Source organism: Corvus hawaiiensis, chromosome 8, assembly GCF_020740725.1.
Source record: "Corvus hawaiiensis isolate bCorHaw1 chromosome 8, bCorHaw1.pri.cur, whole genome shotgun sequence".
NCBI lineage: Eukaryota > Metazoa > Chordata > Aves > Passeriformes > Corvidae > Corvus > Corvus hawaiiensis.
Genome location: NC_063220.1, coordinates 20,142,353 through 20,156,197, shown reverse-complemented (window position 1 = coordinate 20,156,197; position 13,845 = coordinate 20,142,353). Strand labels below are relative to the sequence as shown.

At 45.0% G+C, this 13,845-nt stretch overlaps 1 protein-coding gene across 6 annotated transcripts in view; it reads left to right on the top strand.

Annotated features, from left to right (window-relative positions):
• The first annotated feature begins 6,041 nt into the window (after positions 1-6,041).
• The window catches only part of GBF1 (golgi brefeldin A resistant guanine nucleotide exchange factor 1), a 107,245-nt gene continuing 99,441 nt past the window's right edge, over positions 6,042-13,845 (top strand). For 3 of the 6 annotated variants that reach the window (XM_048312107.1, XM_048312106.1, XM_048312105.1), the window contains exons 1-3: positions 6,045-6,259; positions 11,811-11,916; positions 13,218-13,284. In XM_048312107.1, coding sequence (XP_048168064.1) covers positions 6,252-6,259; positions 11,811-11,916; positions 13,218-13,284 — 181 coding nt within the window. In that variant the 5' untranslated portion in view covers positions 6,045-6,251. Of the gene's footprint in view, positions 6,260-11,810; positions 11,917-13,217; positions 13,285-13,845 lie in introns of all 6 variants that reach the window. The other 3 variants (XM_048312110.1, XM_048312108.1, XM_048312109.1) reach the window with 2 other exon arrangements.

The following is a 13,845-nucleotide window of genomic DNA, read 5'->3' as shown; positions in this document are numbered from 1 at the left end:
CGCGCTGGCCCCGCCCCGTCCCGCGCGCCGTGCAGGGTGAGCGGCGGGGCGGGTGCGGGGACGTGTCCCGGGCGCGGGGCTCCGTGCGCCGCCAGCCCCGCGGTACGGACACGGTCCTCCTGGACATGTACACTGATATCCTGGCTCTTATCGCTGCACATGCTGCGTGCCTTGCTCAGTGCTTGGCGATCCGCTACTCTGGAGCCCGCGTTGAGCATCCGCTCCGCTCAGTACTGGCGCGGCGAGCCTGTTCGGGTTTTGCAGTTAGAGCCACCAGCCAGACACGGGTTTTTTTGGGGCAGCCAAGTCCGTAGTCAGCTGGAAGCAGTTGGAAGCGTTCCCCTGCACGATGGAGCAGCAACTGCAGGGGATGTTTAATCACAGGGTAGTTACCGCACGCACTGTTGCGGCTCTAGGCGGTACCGGGAAGCGCTTCTCTGCCAATACTATGCCGCTCTTACCGGGACACGGAGGCTGCCGGCTGTGCGAGAAACACCGCGCTCCAGCCCACTGATGGGTCTTCTGGCGCCCAAATGCTGCTTGTAGTTTAGATTCCAGCCTGGCTTCTACTGAAGTTCACGGCAACATCCCCGTGCAGGAGTGCAGGGCGCGATCACTCCTTGAAATGTCCCCAGATGCTTGTACCTGCTACAGCAAGCCTTGAATATGTTGGCACACACATTTTACTCCAACTAAACAGGTTCTCTCTCTTCCAGTGCTTACAGGGAGAAGTTTGTGGAAGCTGGGCTTAGCCTTTCTGTCCTGCTCTGGGAGCCCAGGGGAGAGGTTTATCCCTGTCAGGCTCTTAGGGAGCTTGATGCACACATTCTATGGTCTGATTTTCTTGAGGTCATTCCCATGTCAACCTGCTCTCCAATTTATGATGTCAAAGGTCACCCTCAAGCTCTTCCACTGACATATTTTAAAGATTAGGAAATAATGTGAGGATAGCAGTGAATTTTAACCCTGAATGATTTACCAGCCATATTTATGGAGTCTAATAAATGCATAATATGACATATAGATATGTATGGGAAGACAAATGCACACGAAGCAACACAGGATATAAAAAGAGGTTAAGCAGACCCAGGCATTACGGTTTACAGTTCAAAAACATGCACTAACATGTTAATTCAGTAGAAACACAGAATTTAAAAGGAATCACAACGTTGACACACTTGAAAGAAATTACCATGGTTTTTTAATGGTAGTAATCTGGAGCTTGTGTTTGCCTTACTGCTCTTCTGCCTGCCAAAAATGACAGCAAGCTAGATCACATCTTTTTCTAGCTCAGATTTTAATCCACCTCGACATAGGCTTGCCTCCATTAAGAAAAGCAGACACTGTATAACAGCACTAGCATTTTCCACAGGGCAGTCTGTCTCTATCACCACATGCCACAGGGAAGTTGAAAGTCCTGCACAAGGTCTGCAGCAATGAAGGGACCTTATTTTCAATTGCTTCCCTCTCCCTCCAAACCCTTCACCATCAGCAGCCTGCAGCAAATACAGTTTGTGCTTACACTTACAAGTAATAGTGAAACAAATGTATTTTTACCTATTTCCCTTGGGTACTATGTCACAAGTTGGTTCCCTGTGGAGCACAGTGTAAAGACTGCTGGATCAGACCATCCAGGGACCTGCAGAAGGAGTCTGTCATCAAGGCATCCTCAATGCAACTGCTGGACTGACCCTTGAAGGGTCTCTTTGGGAGGGAGGGCTCCAGTGCTTGTTGTTGAAATGTAGATCTTGTTGGTTAGTGCCAAGACCTCTTAGCTGTAGTGCATCTTGTCTTGCCAGCAGGCAACTTCATTGCTGGGGAAGAGAGCAAGGATTTCACAGGGGTTCAGGAGACTGTTATAACTATTTTAGATAAAATAAAATAGAAAAGAAAAAAAAATGCGAAAGCAAACTAAACCAAGAGTGGCCCTGATTCATGTCTTGGCAGAGAGATAGGATATGCAAAATAAGGGAATTACTCAGCATCTTAGACACCCTTCCTTTTTCACCAGCTGGGAAGAGTTTTTTCTTAAAGAAGACCCTGTCTCTGCCACAGGCAAACATGGTCCTCATGCTGGATGGGTCCACTGCTCTTGGAGAGTGGTGGCGTTGTTGATGATCACGGTTTCCATCTTTGTGTCTTAACTGATCTTTTAGCCATGCTGGGTCCATGCCATCAAATGCCTTAAAGATCAGGACTCAAGCTTGAATTTGGCTTGGCTTTCATGCCAAAAGGTGCCTAGGGAGGAGAGGTAGGTTTGATGCACTTGTGGCAGCCAGGGCTCCCACTGCAGCATGCTCTTCTAGTTGGCATTTGACAAGCACTACGGGCTTCCTGCCCAGGTGTATCACATAGCTGTAGTCTAGCCAAGAAGTGACAAAGATGTGACTAACCAAGCCCGGCTTGCTCCTGCCAAAAAGGCATGGCTTGCCCTGGCCAAGAAGAGACAATGAAAACATTACATTGGGAAGTTCACTGGGGGAATTTGATGTCACTGGGAAGTGCAGGAGTGTTCTGGAGACACAGGCTAAGCTGAAGAGCTGACAGGGTATTTTAGATTTAGGAGTCTGCTCTGCAGCTTTAATATTGTACTTTGTATCATTTGTACAGTTTTTAATAGTTGGTGTAGTTTCCAGAGAAGGGTTTTAATACTTTCAAGTGTTTCTGCAAAAGCAGCTCTGTTGCTTCAGTTGAAGGTCCTGACCTGGGTTCAGGTTGTGTCAGATGCAGCACATCAGTTTTCCTTTGGAGATTCTTCAGCTGGCTTTGGGCTAATCTCTACCTGAGCTTGCTCTGGAAAGGAGCAGCTGCTTAGAAATGTTGTGTTCTGCACATGTTCAGTAGTGGTTTTGGGATGCTTAGCTCTGGGAAGAGTAGCTGCACAGAGTTTCTAGCCATGACAACTGCTTGTACCTTCTGAGAAACTCCATCTTTCTGCCCTTTTTTTGGAGACCTTAGTAAGCCTCTGAGAAACAGCAAAAGCCTCCAAGAGGAGGGGAAGAAGTTTAATCTCTCTCAGACTACTTAACCTGCTAGAAAATTTTTGTGTTACAAGTGCTTATGGGTATGACATCTGGGCTCTGAAGACAACCATGAACTGGTAGTGCCTGAGCAAAAGTAATGGACTACACAGGGTTGGTGCAGGTGCAGGTGGTTGGCAGCGTGGATTTCTGACAGTCTCATCAAAGACAGGCAGTCGGTGGGACATGGAGGCACTGCTCTTTGCAAGGGGCTGGCTGCTCAGGTGTCTCAGATGAAAGCAGGTGAGCTGACAATGTATGTGGGCAAGGCCTGAGGGGATGATTGTTAGTGAGTTTGGTGAGTTTGCATCCCTTCCATATGCTCCTTGTGGGCTAAGGAGGAATACTCAAGGCAGAAGCTGCGGAAAAGCTGCATCTTTGCAGTGAAGATAAAGCTGAGCTTTCCTGCCCAGATAGCAGGAACCTGGGGGATTTGCACAGGCTGCTTGTCTGATCTTTGGTTTCGTTGTATCATGTCATGAGTAAGAACTAGTGCATTATATTGGAAATAAAGGGACAAGGGATTATCCTACACCTGGATCTTTTGGTGCAGAGTGCTCCCACTTGCCCACATGTGCCCATAGCTGTGCACCACTCATTTCAAACACTGCTGGATCATGCAGTCCAGGCAATCCAGGCTTCCCCAATGCTGCCAAGCTGGGGATGTTGGTGCCACACTGTCACATTAGCAGGATTTTCTGTGCAGCCAGGGTGGTGCTGGGCTGTCTGAGGGCTGACTAACGCAGTGCTGTAGTGCGTGTGAGTGAACTCTCCTCCCCAGGCAGTGTGGGGCCATACCACATTGTCTTCTCTCCAGACAATGCAGTGCTGGATTGTAAGTAAAAATGCAAAGCACATTGCAATGTTTGCTCTTTATTAATGCACTAAGATGCATTCGGGTGAAGCAGAAGGCTCCTGCCTGGCTTGGTTTCAAGCTCCGTGACAGGCCTCCATAAGTGACGGTTTAGCAGGGTTCAATTCACCAGATCAGACAAGGTGGGAGCCTGAGCTATACAGCAGGCACTGGAAGGAACAAGAAGGCATGGAAGGGGGTCCAGACCCATTCTGGGCAGGTCAAGCAGGCTTGACAGACCTGGACTGAGCTGCAAGGTGTACAGTGGCTAAGCCAGCACCTGAAACGCCCTTTATGGAACAGGGAGCAGATGGATGGAGTGGCAGATGAACTCCTGTGAATTTCAAAATGTCTGGCAAATACCACCAGGCTGTTAGCTGTTTGTCCCACTTTGGAGTGGGGCAAAAGGCAAGGAGAAAGCACTAGCAAATAATTTGCTTGTTCTGCAAACCTTCACTCATTGCTCAGGTGGCATTTGAAATCTGGGCTCGGTGAGTATTTGACCATCTGTTTTATAGCTGAGAAACTCAAGATAAACTGCATGTACCATGGCTGCAGCAGAGGCTGGAGGGATACATCTCAGCTTCTGAGCCTATGGCTAGACCACTGGGGCACGCTCTTTCTTCTTTCACCTTTAGTGAATGTGGCTGCTTAATGCAGTTACAGCTTAAACTTCCAAATCCAAAGACTACATACTGCCAGGTAAAGCCCAGCTGAAGAAGGTCTCCTGGCGGTGTTAGAGCTGGGAGGTAATGGCAGTTTCAATAAGACACGTTGAATCTTGATCAGGCAATAATGTGATAGCTATTGATATGTGACAGTATCTGGCCAGTTTTTAGGGTGGCATTGGAGTCGGCCTCAGATTTATATTTGGCTGGCCAGGGAACACTCCTGTTGGATGTTCCCTTGAGCCTTTGTCTGAGAACTTTCCTCCTTCAGTCACACTGCAGTAGATGAAGTTGTGATTAAAAGTGAATGAATACTTCTTGACCCTTTCACCTTCCTCTTGCCTCATTTGTGTTTTCCCTACAAAGTGTAAGATTTTGGGGTAGCTGTTCCTTTAACCACTCTAACACCTGCCACAACCCATCCCCAGGCTGACCTGACTGAAGATCCTAGAGTTATAGAACTGTAAGGTAACTGCAAGGACCTTCTGTCCTCTGTGCCAAGTTCGTGGGCAGAGGCTTAAACAAGTAGAGTGACCCCTGCAAATTACTGCCTTTATGGTACACAGCATTGCAACTAGGGGCATACACATAGAAAGCGCCTGGGAAGGTGGGAGGAGCACCAAGAATTCATTTCACCAAGCGCTGTATAGCTAAAAAATTGTGATTGTTTTTGCTGCAAAGAGCAGGCCAATAAAGTGGCTTCATAGAGCAGTTAAACTCCATGGTGGTCTCTGTCTGGCACGATCGCTGGGCTGGATGAACTAAGGCTGCAGCACATGGCTTGTAGCCCAACTTGAGCAAAGAATCAGCTGTGTGCAGGTTTGAGGAGAGTTACTGGGGCGCAGGGCGGCGGAGACGGGAGAAGCGGCGTGTGCTCCTCTGGGTGCTGTCGTGCGTGGTCTCGTACCAGCTGCACTCTGTGCTTTGTCCAGTGGCATTCTCCTGCTCACTCACGGGGAACAGCAGAGCTATGACACAGCGAGGCCTTCAGGAGAGAACAGAACGCTTGCAGGGGATCATCTCCCAAACGGCTCCCGCGGAGAAGCTGCAAGAGGGTGTAGAACAATTTGGGAAATACTCGCGGAGCACGGCGGAGAGGCACCGCTTCCCTCGGCGGGCTGTGCAGTGCCAGCGCTGTCACCGACACCGGCACAGCCCTCTCTCGGGGCGGCCCCGACGCCCCACACGCCCCGGGCAGCGGCCAGGGGCGGCCCGGCCCACAATGCTTTGCGAGGGCAGCGCTCCCGCCGGCTTCCGCCCGGCCGCCCAGGCTGCGGGCGCTCAGGCGCGGCTGCGGCGCCGCACCGCACTGCGATTGGCCAGCGGCTCTGCTGGTTCTACCCTCTCGTCTCTCATTGGCTTCCCGCCGCTGTCACCGCAGGGCCCGCCTCCTCCGGTCGCAGTCCGCGTTCCCATTGGGCAACGCGGGGAGCTGCGCGGCGCATCGCGCGCGGGTTGGCTGTCCGGGCTGTCCGTCTGCGCAGTAACCAGGCAGCGGGTCACGGTGCGCCGGTTTCCACGTCAGTGCGAGAGAGCGGGGCCGGTGTCTCTGCCCGTGCCCCGCGGACCCCGCGCTCCGCGGCCTCGCCTCCGCCGCCGCCGGCAGGGAGGGGCGGACAGGGGGCGGGCCGAACCCCCCCGCCCGCGGTGCCGCCCGCCCGGTTATGTGAAGCGGCCGCTGCCGCGGGGAAATAGGCGCCGCCATTTTGGATGCGGGGGTCAGTGCCGGGCAGCGACCGCCTGTCGCGATACTGTCGCGACGTGGGGGTGGGCGGGAGAGAAGCGGCGGCGGGGGAACCGTGCGGGGCCAGCGGGGGGCGGGGGCGGAAGCGGGGCAGCCCCGGGGGCCGGGCGCGGGTCGGGCCGGCGGCCGGGCCGGGACTGACACGCGTGGCGGTGCCCACGGGGCTCGGGGCGCACGGGCCCGCCTGGCAACGAGCGCCGTGGGCTGTGGGTGTCGGGGAGGAGCGGGGTCAGGGCTCGGGGCCGGGCAGGGTGGGCGCTGCACCTGCACAGGCATCCGCTCCCCGTGCGCCACGGCTGCTTGCTGCTTGAAATCGGTGGAGACAGGCTTTTCCTGGCACATGGCCAGCTCCATGGCTGTTGCAGGGGAAAGCTCAGAGTTCACCTAGAGTGTATGTTATGAGTTCATCTGGTGGCGTGTTTCATAGTTACAACCGTGTGAAGTAATTGGAAGAAAGAAAATGCCCCTCGCCATATTAACCTTAGGTTTCATTTTTGCTATGCAGTTTCGCCAGGTAAATGCGACTTGCCTTTCTTTTCTTGATTCCTAGGCCCTATCTCACTGTTGCAGCCGAATGTGGAGGCTTGGAGAGAAGTTTGTCCCTTTCTTCCTTTCTGATGTGCCACCTCTACCATGTTGCCACTGCTTATCTTTTAAAGGGCATTCTTAAGTGCCTGGAATTGCATTAAATGCTCAGGACTGCACAGTTCCTTTCCATACTTACAAATTATTCCTTTATATCACATTCATCCAGGCATTTGGAGGTAGCCTTTGGAGAAGCATCCTGAGTTCTCTGAACTTTTGCTGCCTGTGGTGCTTTTTGCAGAACAGTTGCTACTTGAAAAAACTGAGCAAGTTAAATTTCCCTATAGAGGTTCATGCACCTTCCATGTGAGGTTTAGGAGGAAGAAAAGGAGCTTTTGCATGGCCAGTTGGGCTTCTGGGAAACCTAGCTGGCTGTGAGATAGTCAGGAGTTGTTTGTGATTCGTAGTTGTGTGTTCTGTTTTGGTAGCAGTGTATTGTATCAGGACTCTGGTGCCCAAATCTAGGTCAGAGGCTATGTAGATTATTCCTGCATTATCATAAACAGTGAAAATTTAGGTCAACAGAAGCTTACTTTGAAATATTACCTTTCTATGTTGTGGTTATGTTGTTTTTCATTACTGCTGTTTACTGGAGTAGTTTCATTGGGTTTAAATCAGTTGCCATAGCTGAAGGCTAAAGTTAATGATAGGAAGAAGTGACTAGATGGAAGTCTGCCAGACATTGTTGCTTCTGATGCTAACTCTTGCTTGTTTCCAGAAGAATTGCAGACGTTTTGCTGCTGAAGAGGGAGTGTTTCCTAAAACCATACCCAAGACTTCCTGTGGTAATACTCAGGAATCATTTGGGGTTCCTATGCATTGGGATGTGTAGGGGTAACAGGTTCTGAGGTTGATGAATGGAGTGTTCAGTGCATGTGTGAAATAATATTCGTAGGTGTAAATCTTGTCAAAGTTTTTATATGAAGATTCTACATGTGATGCTGTTTCAGAAGTCTCAGAATAGTGATAATTATTGTCCATAGATCACTGTTGAAGGTTTTGAGAAGGTTATGAATGTGAGCTTTTGTTCTTTTATGACATGATTAGGCATCGACCTTTTCCCACTTAGTGTTCCCAATGCTGTTATCAGTGAGGCTGTGAAAGTTAACAGCCTCCCTTCTTCTCGTGGTGGCCTGGGCACCTCCAAACCTGTTGCCTTGGTTTGGAGCTGTCATTTTCACTGTGCTGCCTGTGTTGAACTTCTGTGCAGGAGCGTATCTGAGGACTAGTCTGCAGTTTTAAGCAGATGTATGAATCCGTCTTGACAAAGAAACAGGAGTTTATATACAACTAACTGAAGGGTTAAGGAGCTAAAAAGCATTTGAAATTTAGTAGGTACCTTTTTTTTTTCTTTTCCCTAACTTAAGACCACAGAACTGAATCCATTTGTTTCTATATTAAGTCCACTATCTTTTTGTGTTTGATTAAAGATTGCTTGCAAGAAAGGCATGCATTCTTGATTTGAGGTCAAGAGTTATTGAAACAATGCCTTTGCTAGGCAAAGGTTGAGGTTTCAAATTTTTGAATGATCTTTGGTATTAGTTCTGTTAACCTGTTCAACCAAGAGTTTTACAATATCCTATTCTTCAGACCATACCTTTGTAACAGTAAACCCAAATTCATGTTAACATTTTTTTTTTCTCTAAGTTGAACAAACATCTAGTGGTTTTGCTTGACTCCCACCATGCTCTTGTAAACCCAGCTCATCATTCAGTACTGGTCTGGTCAGTTGTGTAACGTTTTTTCTCTGCTGCTTCGCAGCATTCATTTTTATCTTAAAACTTCTTTTAATACAGGACATCTATACTGAGTCTAAACTGTGATCAGTTGTTGCTTGTGGTGATGATACAGTTGAAGGAACACATACAGAAATAATCTAATAATTTAAAAGGGATAGCCTTCGGGAAGTTTGGAGTTTATTAAAGCTACATCCATCACTTGAAATAAACTTTTAAATTTTTACAGGGATGAATGGTTCTTTGGGCTTATCTTACAAGGTGCATCTCTCTGAAAATAGTTGTCTATCTTTCCTGCTCACTCTGTAGTTGTTTTCTGCTTCCTTCTCCAACATGAAGCTGCAAAGGTCCTTTGCATAAGTGAGGAAATTTGGCTTTGTGGCTAACTTTGGAATGTGTGTATGCTATTGCTTGGGTAGCTGCAAGCTTAAATATAAAGCAGTATTTCCCTCCATCTCTACCCAGTGTTGGTGGGGAAGTGAGCTGTGTGTCTGATGTTCAGAGGTCTGAGTGTGAATTCGCATCCCCAGCATGATAGGTTATTTCAGTTGCATTGGTCAAGAGAGTTTCTTGGCATGCATAAAGTGAATTTTTGTACTTTTGAATAAAGTTATATTAAATGGAATCTGCAGTGGGGAAGGGAGTGCATTTTCATTGAGTCTTCTCAGACAGTTAGCAATGAAATACCCCCCCAAGTTTTGCAGGGTTTTAATACATCAGGAGAGCCCTGCCAAGTAACAAGGAGCTTTTGCACCCTTGCTTGAAAGGATCAGGTTAAAAGGAAGAGGTGTATATTGGAGGTTTTTGTCTATTTTCTTCATATTTTGCTACTTGCAGTTAGTTGGGCATTTTAAGTCTTCTACATTCAGGAAAGAGAGTTTAACAAACTTTTTCATCTTCATTATTTTATGTTAAAAATAGAGGAAAAGAAATAGGAGTCCTACAAGCAGATTCAGTAGTATGCAGAAGAGCATTTGAGCTTTGGCATCACTTTAAATACTGTCAAAACTATTGAGTATCTATGTGTGTGCAAGGTTTGTAAAACATGTGTCTGGTATTTACATGCTTTTTGAAATAATGTTTCCTTGTCAGTTTGCTAAATGCCTGGAATGGTGCTACACAGTTTACATGTTCAACACTGTTTTGTAACAGTGTGAGAGGAAAGTGAAGACAGGAAAAACTTAGGTTTGACAAATATGAATGTGTAAAGTATTTCCTCAGAAGTACTTCCCTGGACCGGAGTTTTGAACCCTGAAAGTGCTGATTTAGAAATATGGAAAATAATGGAATTACTGAAAGAAAAAATAAATAAACAAGGAATTTTACATGAGGGAGAAATCTCCCATTCATGCCTTTTACTAAAACAAGGACAATAAAGTGAAATAGAAAAAATTGTGATCAATGACATTTCGATGCAATCATATGAATAATATATGGAATAATTTACTCTTGAGGATGGGAACATCTCTCAGGCATTAGCCACATGAGTAGGAAGTGTATTGGTGGTTCTGTTATATACTGCTGTGAAGGAAGGATATACACCTTTGCTCTTCAGGGCACAAGCAAATTCCTTGGAAGCACTATTTGTCTGTCATGACTGTTCTTACAAAATACTTTTTTCTTTGCCCTTAAATTATTGTCTTACACCTGGGAATACCGTTATGTGTAATTCATTTAATGAAATAAACAATTTTGCCATAAGATTATTCGTTCTATTGCAAACACCTGAAAAAATGAAGCAACTGATCTGATGCTATCCTTTGATAAGGTATATTCTTATAATAATTTACTTGCTTTCCATTATTTATGGAGTCCTGAAACAAACTAATCTCTCATTCAGGGGATATTTGTGTATTTGAAGCATTGTTGATAATTCAGATGTTAATTAATGTGAAGCCTGACAGATCCAGGATGTATGTTCTGAAATTTCTGTGGTGGTCTTTCTGAGGTCTTGAGTAATCCACCAAAACTATTCCTTCCAGCTTTGCTTTTGTTATGTGGGCAAAAGTCCTTCTCATATTCTCTGTATTTATTACCCCCTGCCTCCCCTTCCCAGCTGAGTTCTTTAAATGAGCCTGTCAGTTTGGAAGTGTTATGATCAATGTTTCACCTGTTTCCAATCTTTTGCTTCCCTATGGATGACCTGTTGTGATTCCAAGCTGGAGTCCTCATTTTCCTTTCATTCTTCTGAAGAAGTCTCGTTATTTGGCTACCATTTCAATAAATTCTTCTCATTTACAGACATGTTATCATCTGACTGTTTGGCCTCTTTATAAGTCCTGTTTATTATTTATAAACATTGTGTCTGTTCATTCCCCTTCATTCTTATTTCTTTATGCTTGACTGTATCTGGGCTACAGCTAATATAAAGAGAACACTCCCATAGTAGTTCACTCTTCATTTCTTTTTCTCAGACTGTTACAAATATTTCTTGCTTTTAATTTCTTTCCCACTTTTCTGCCTCTTTCTGGCTGCATCAGTTTAAGTTTTTTCCCTGAAAGACCTCAGACTACAGGAGAGTAAGTGTCTGCCTTTAGCTTTCTCTCTTTTTCTCCCCATATTCCATCCAGTTTTGTCTCGAGTTTTGCTCATTTCTTTGTGGGGTCTTATGCCTTTTTTACTTTCCTGCTTTCTTGAGAGTTTTGTTTTGTGAGGCAAGTGTGAAATCAACATCTGTTACAAATTACTTTATTTGGCAATGTTTTAAGTCCCAAAAGAAGTTTGCTCTGTCCAGTGTGTTCAACACACTGATGCTTATGTAAGAGAGTACAGGGTTAGCTTTGTGTTCCATGCAGGGCTGCAGGAATTTGCATAAGTGCTGGAGATGCAGGTGTTACTGCATTGTCATGGATGTCTGTCCTGGTACCCCAACACTTTATCTTTCTGTGAACTTACATAGACTGGAAAAAAAAAAAGAGGAATGTACCTTGGCAAAGTGCTCTCTTGCATTACAAAGATCCTGTTAGAACTAACAGTCTGCTCTCATGGTTTTGAAAACACACTATGGAAAAGTGTCTTCATTTTTATGAAATACTTGTATTTGTTACATGCAATAACTTGTATTTAGTGCACACACAAAACAAATCTGAAAGAGTTTCTTGCATCACTGCAGGCCTTGCCTTCATTAGGGTCAACTTCATTTCATCTGAGGAAGACAATTACCCTGAGAGGCTAGAGATTAATTTGAATTACCTTTATTTTCAGAATTGTCAGGATGGTAGATAAGAACATTTACATCATACAAGGCGAAATCAACGCAGTGGTGGGAGCCATAAAGCGTAATGCCCGATGGAGCACCCACACACATCTGGTAAGTTACCTTAAATTGTTGCTATCTGTAGCAGCAGGTAGAAACACCTCTGTCAGAAACCACTTGGCTTTGCAAAAGGACGTCAGTTTTTTTAGCACTTGTTATAGTACTTTTTTAAGTAAAGTTGGAATAACTTTCTACATTGCTTACATTGTTTTGGGCTTCTCATGTGCCAGTGACTTAAGGCTACAAAGCTGGAAGTCTTCTACCTTTTTATCCTGTAAATATGAAAACCCCACGTATTTCACGTGGGAATCATCTCATTTAGACTTTTATTGCCTGGGATATGAGGGAATTTGAATATATGGTGTTATTTTATTTAGCACAATGTTTTTACGTATCTTTTGTACTCTCTTAGAGAAGACAGTCTTCATCATGAAAGCCATGAAATAAAAATTGGGGAAATCATTATATATAGAGTATTTTTAAATTTTTATATGACATAGTATCTCTTCAGCTCTGTTTTGTTGCTGCTATCTATATTCCTGACTAAAACCGGTTAATACTTTCCAACCTGCTTTGGTAAAAGCCCTAAATACAGTGTTTCCAAGTCTAACCATGCTGTGGTGAGTTTATGGCTGCCACAGTGTAAACGTGTGGATGTGGCACACTGTATCAGTGGTGCGCTTCGGAATGTCACATGAATAGCAGATGGCTGTCATCCAGCACAAGTGGTTTCAGTTTGTCAAAGGGCAGAGCCCTTTTTCTTTCTAACAGGCATTTCTTCGTTAGGGCTCACGGCCTCTCTATCTGAGCTCTGGGTGCGGCTGCACTCAGTTTGGAGAAACTGCTGCTCCTCCTTATTTTAATATCATAAAGATAGGCTAAGGCTAAAGGATGCAGCTAATTCATATAAATATTGCACTGTGATTCTTTCTTCAAGTTATTTTAATGGCATAAAATGTCATTGTATTTCTGTTCCCATTACAATCTGCATAGATTAACATTATAGCAAATCCAGATGAGCCATTTCAATATGGTATCAGTTAGATCTGCAGTGAAATTTATTGAACAGTAGAAGGCTAATCAGAAGTACTTCTAAGGACAATAAAACCAAACCAGAATGCTCAGTCTTGGACCTATGGTTTGACATTTGAGCTGTATGATATTGGGGAGCACTGTCCGGAAAATAAAAATGCTTCTCTTGTGTTTGATGGTATAAACATGTTAACAGTGATAAACTCAAACCACAGTACTTCTGTGAATATGATGGTGAGGTCTTTAACAGACCCATTATTAAGATTTATCTTCAGGAATATGTTTGCCTCACTAATTACTTACTTCCTATATATAACCTATAGGATGAAGAAAGGGATCCCCTGCTGCATAGCTTTAGCCACCTAAAAGAAGTGCTGAATAATATAACAGGTAAGCTTCTACAGAAATCAGCGGGTATGTGCACCTGCTAGGTTATATGCAAATAAATGGACAGGTGTACTTATTTGTCTTATTTATTATCCAGAAGTCATTTATTGAAGAATGAGAGAAGAGGAAATATGCATTTACTTTTAGACAAATAATACCAATGTAAACTAGCACAGAAGTACCACTGCTGCCACTGTCTATATGGATATATATGTGTGAGTGTGTGTATGTATATTTGTATTTGTGTGTGTGCACACACTTATTTTTATAAACATGCATATTTCTTTGATATACTGAAGCTTGTAGTAATATATTGAAATCTGGTGTACTATCATGTATTGCTTTTTTGTGCTTTGTTTATGCTTTCTGATCGGTGAATGATGGAAAGAATCTGCTTAGAAAGTGGTTTTACCTCTGTTTTGTCCTCACATTCTTTGGTTTGTTAGCTTTCATCATGTGTTAACATGTAATAAGTAAAGCACAGACCTCTGTTTCTATTTGGATCTCTTGGATTTTAAGTGAAAGACTTTGTGATCACCTGCACTGAAAGAAACCGGAAATCTA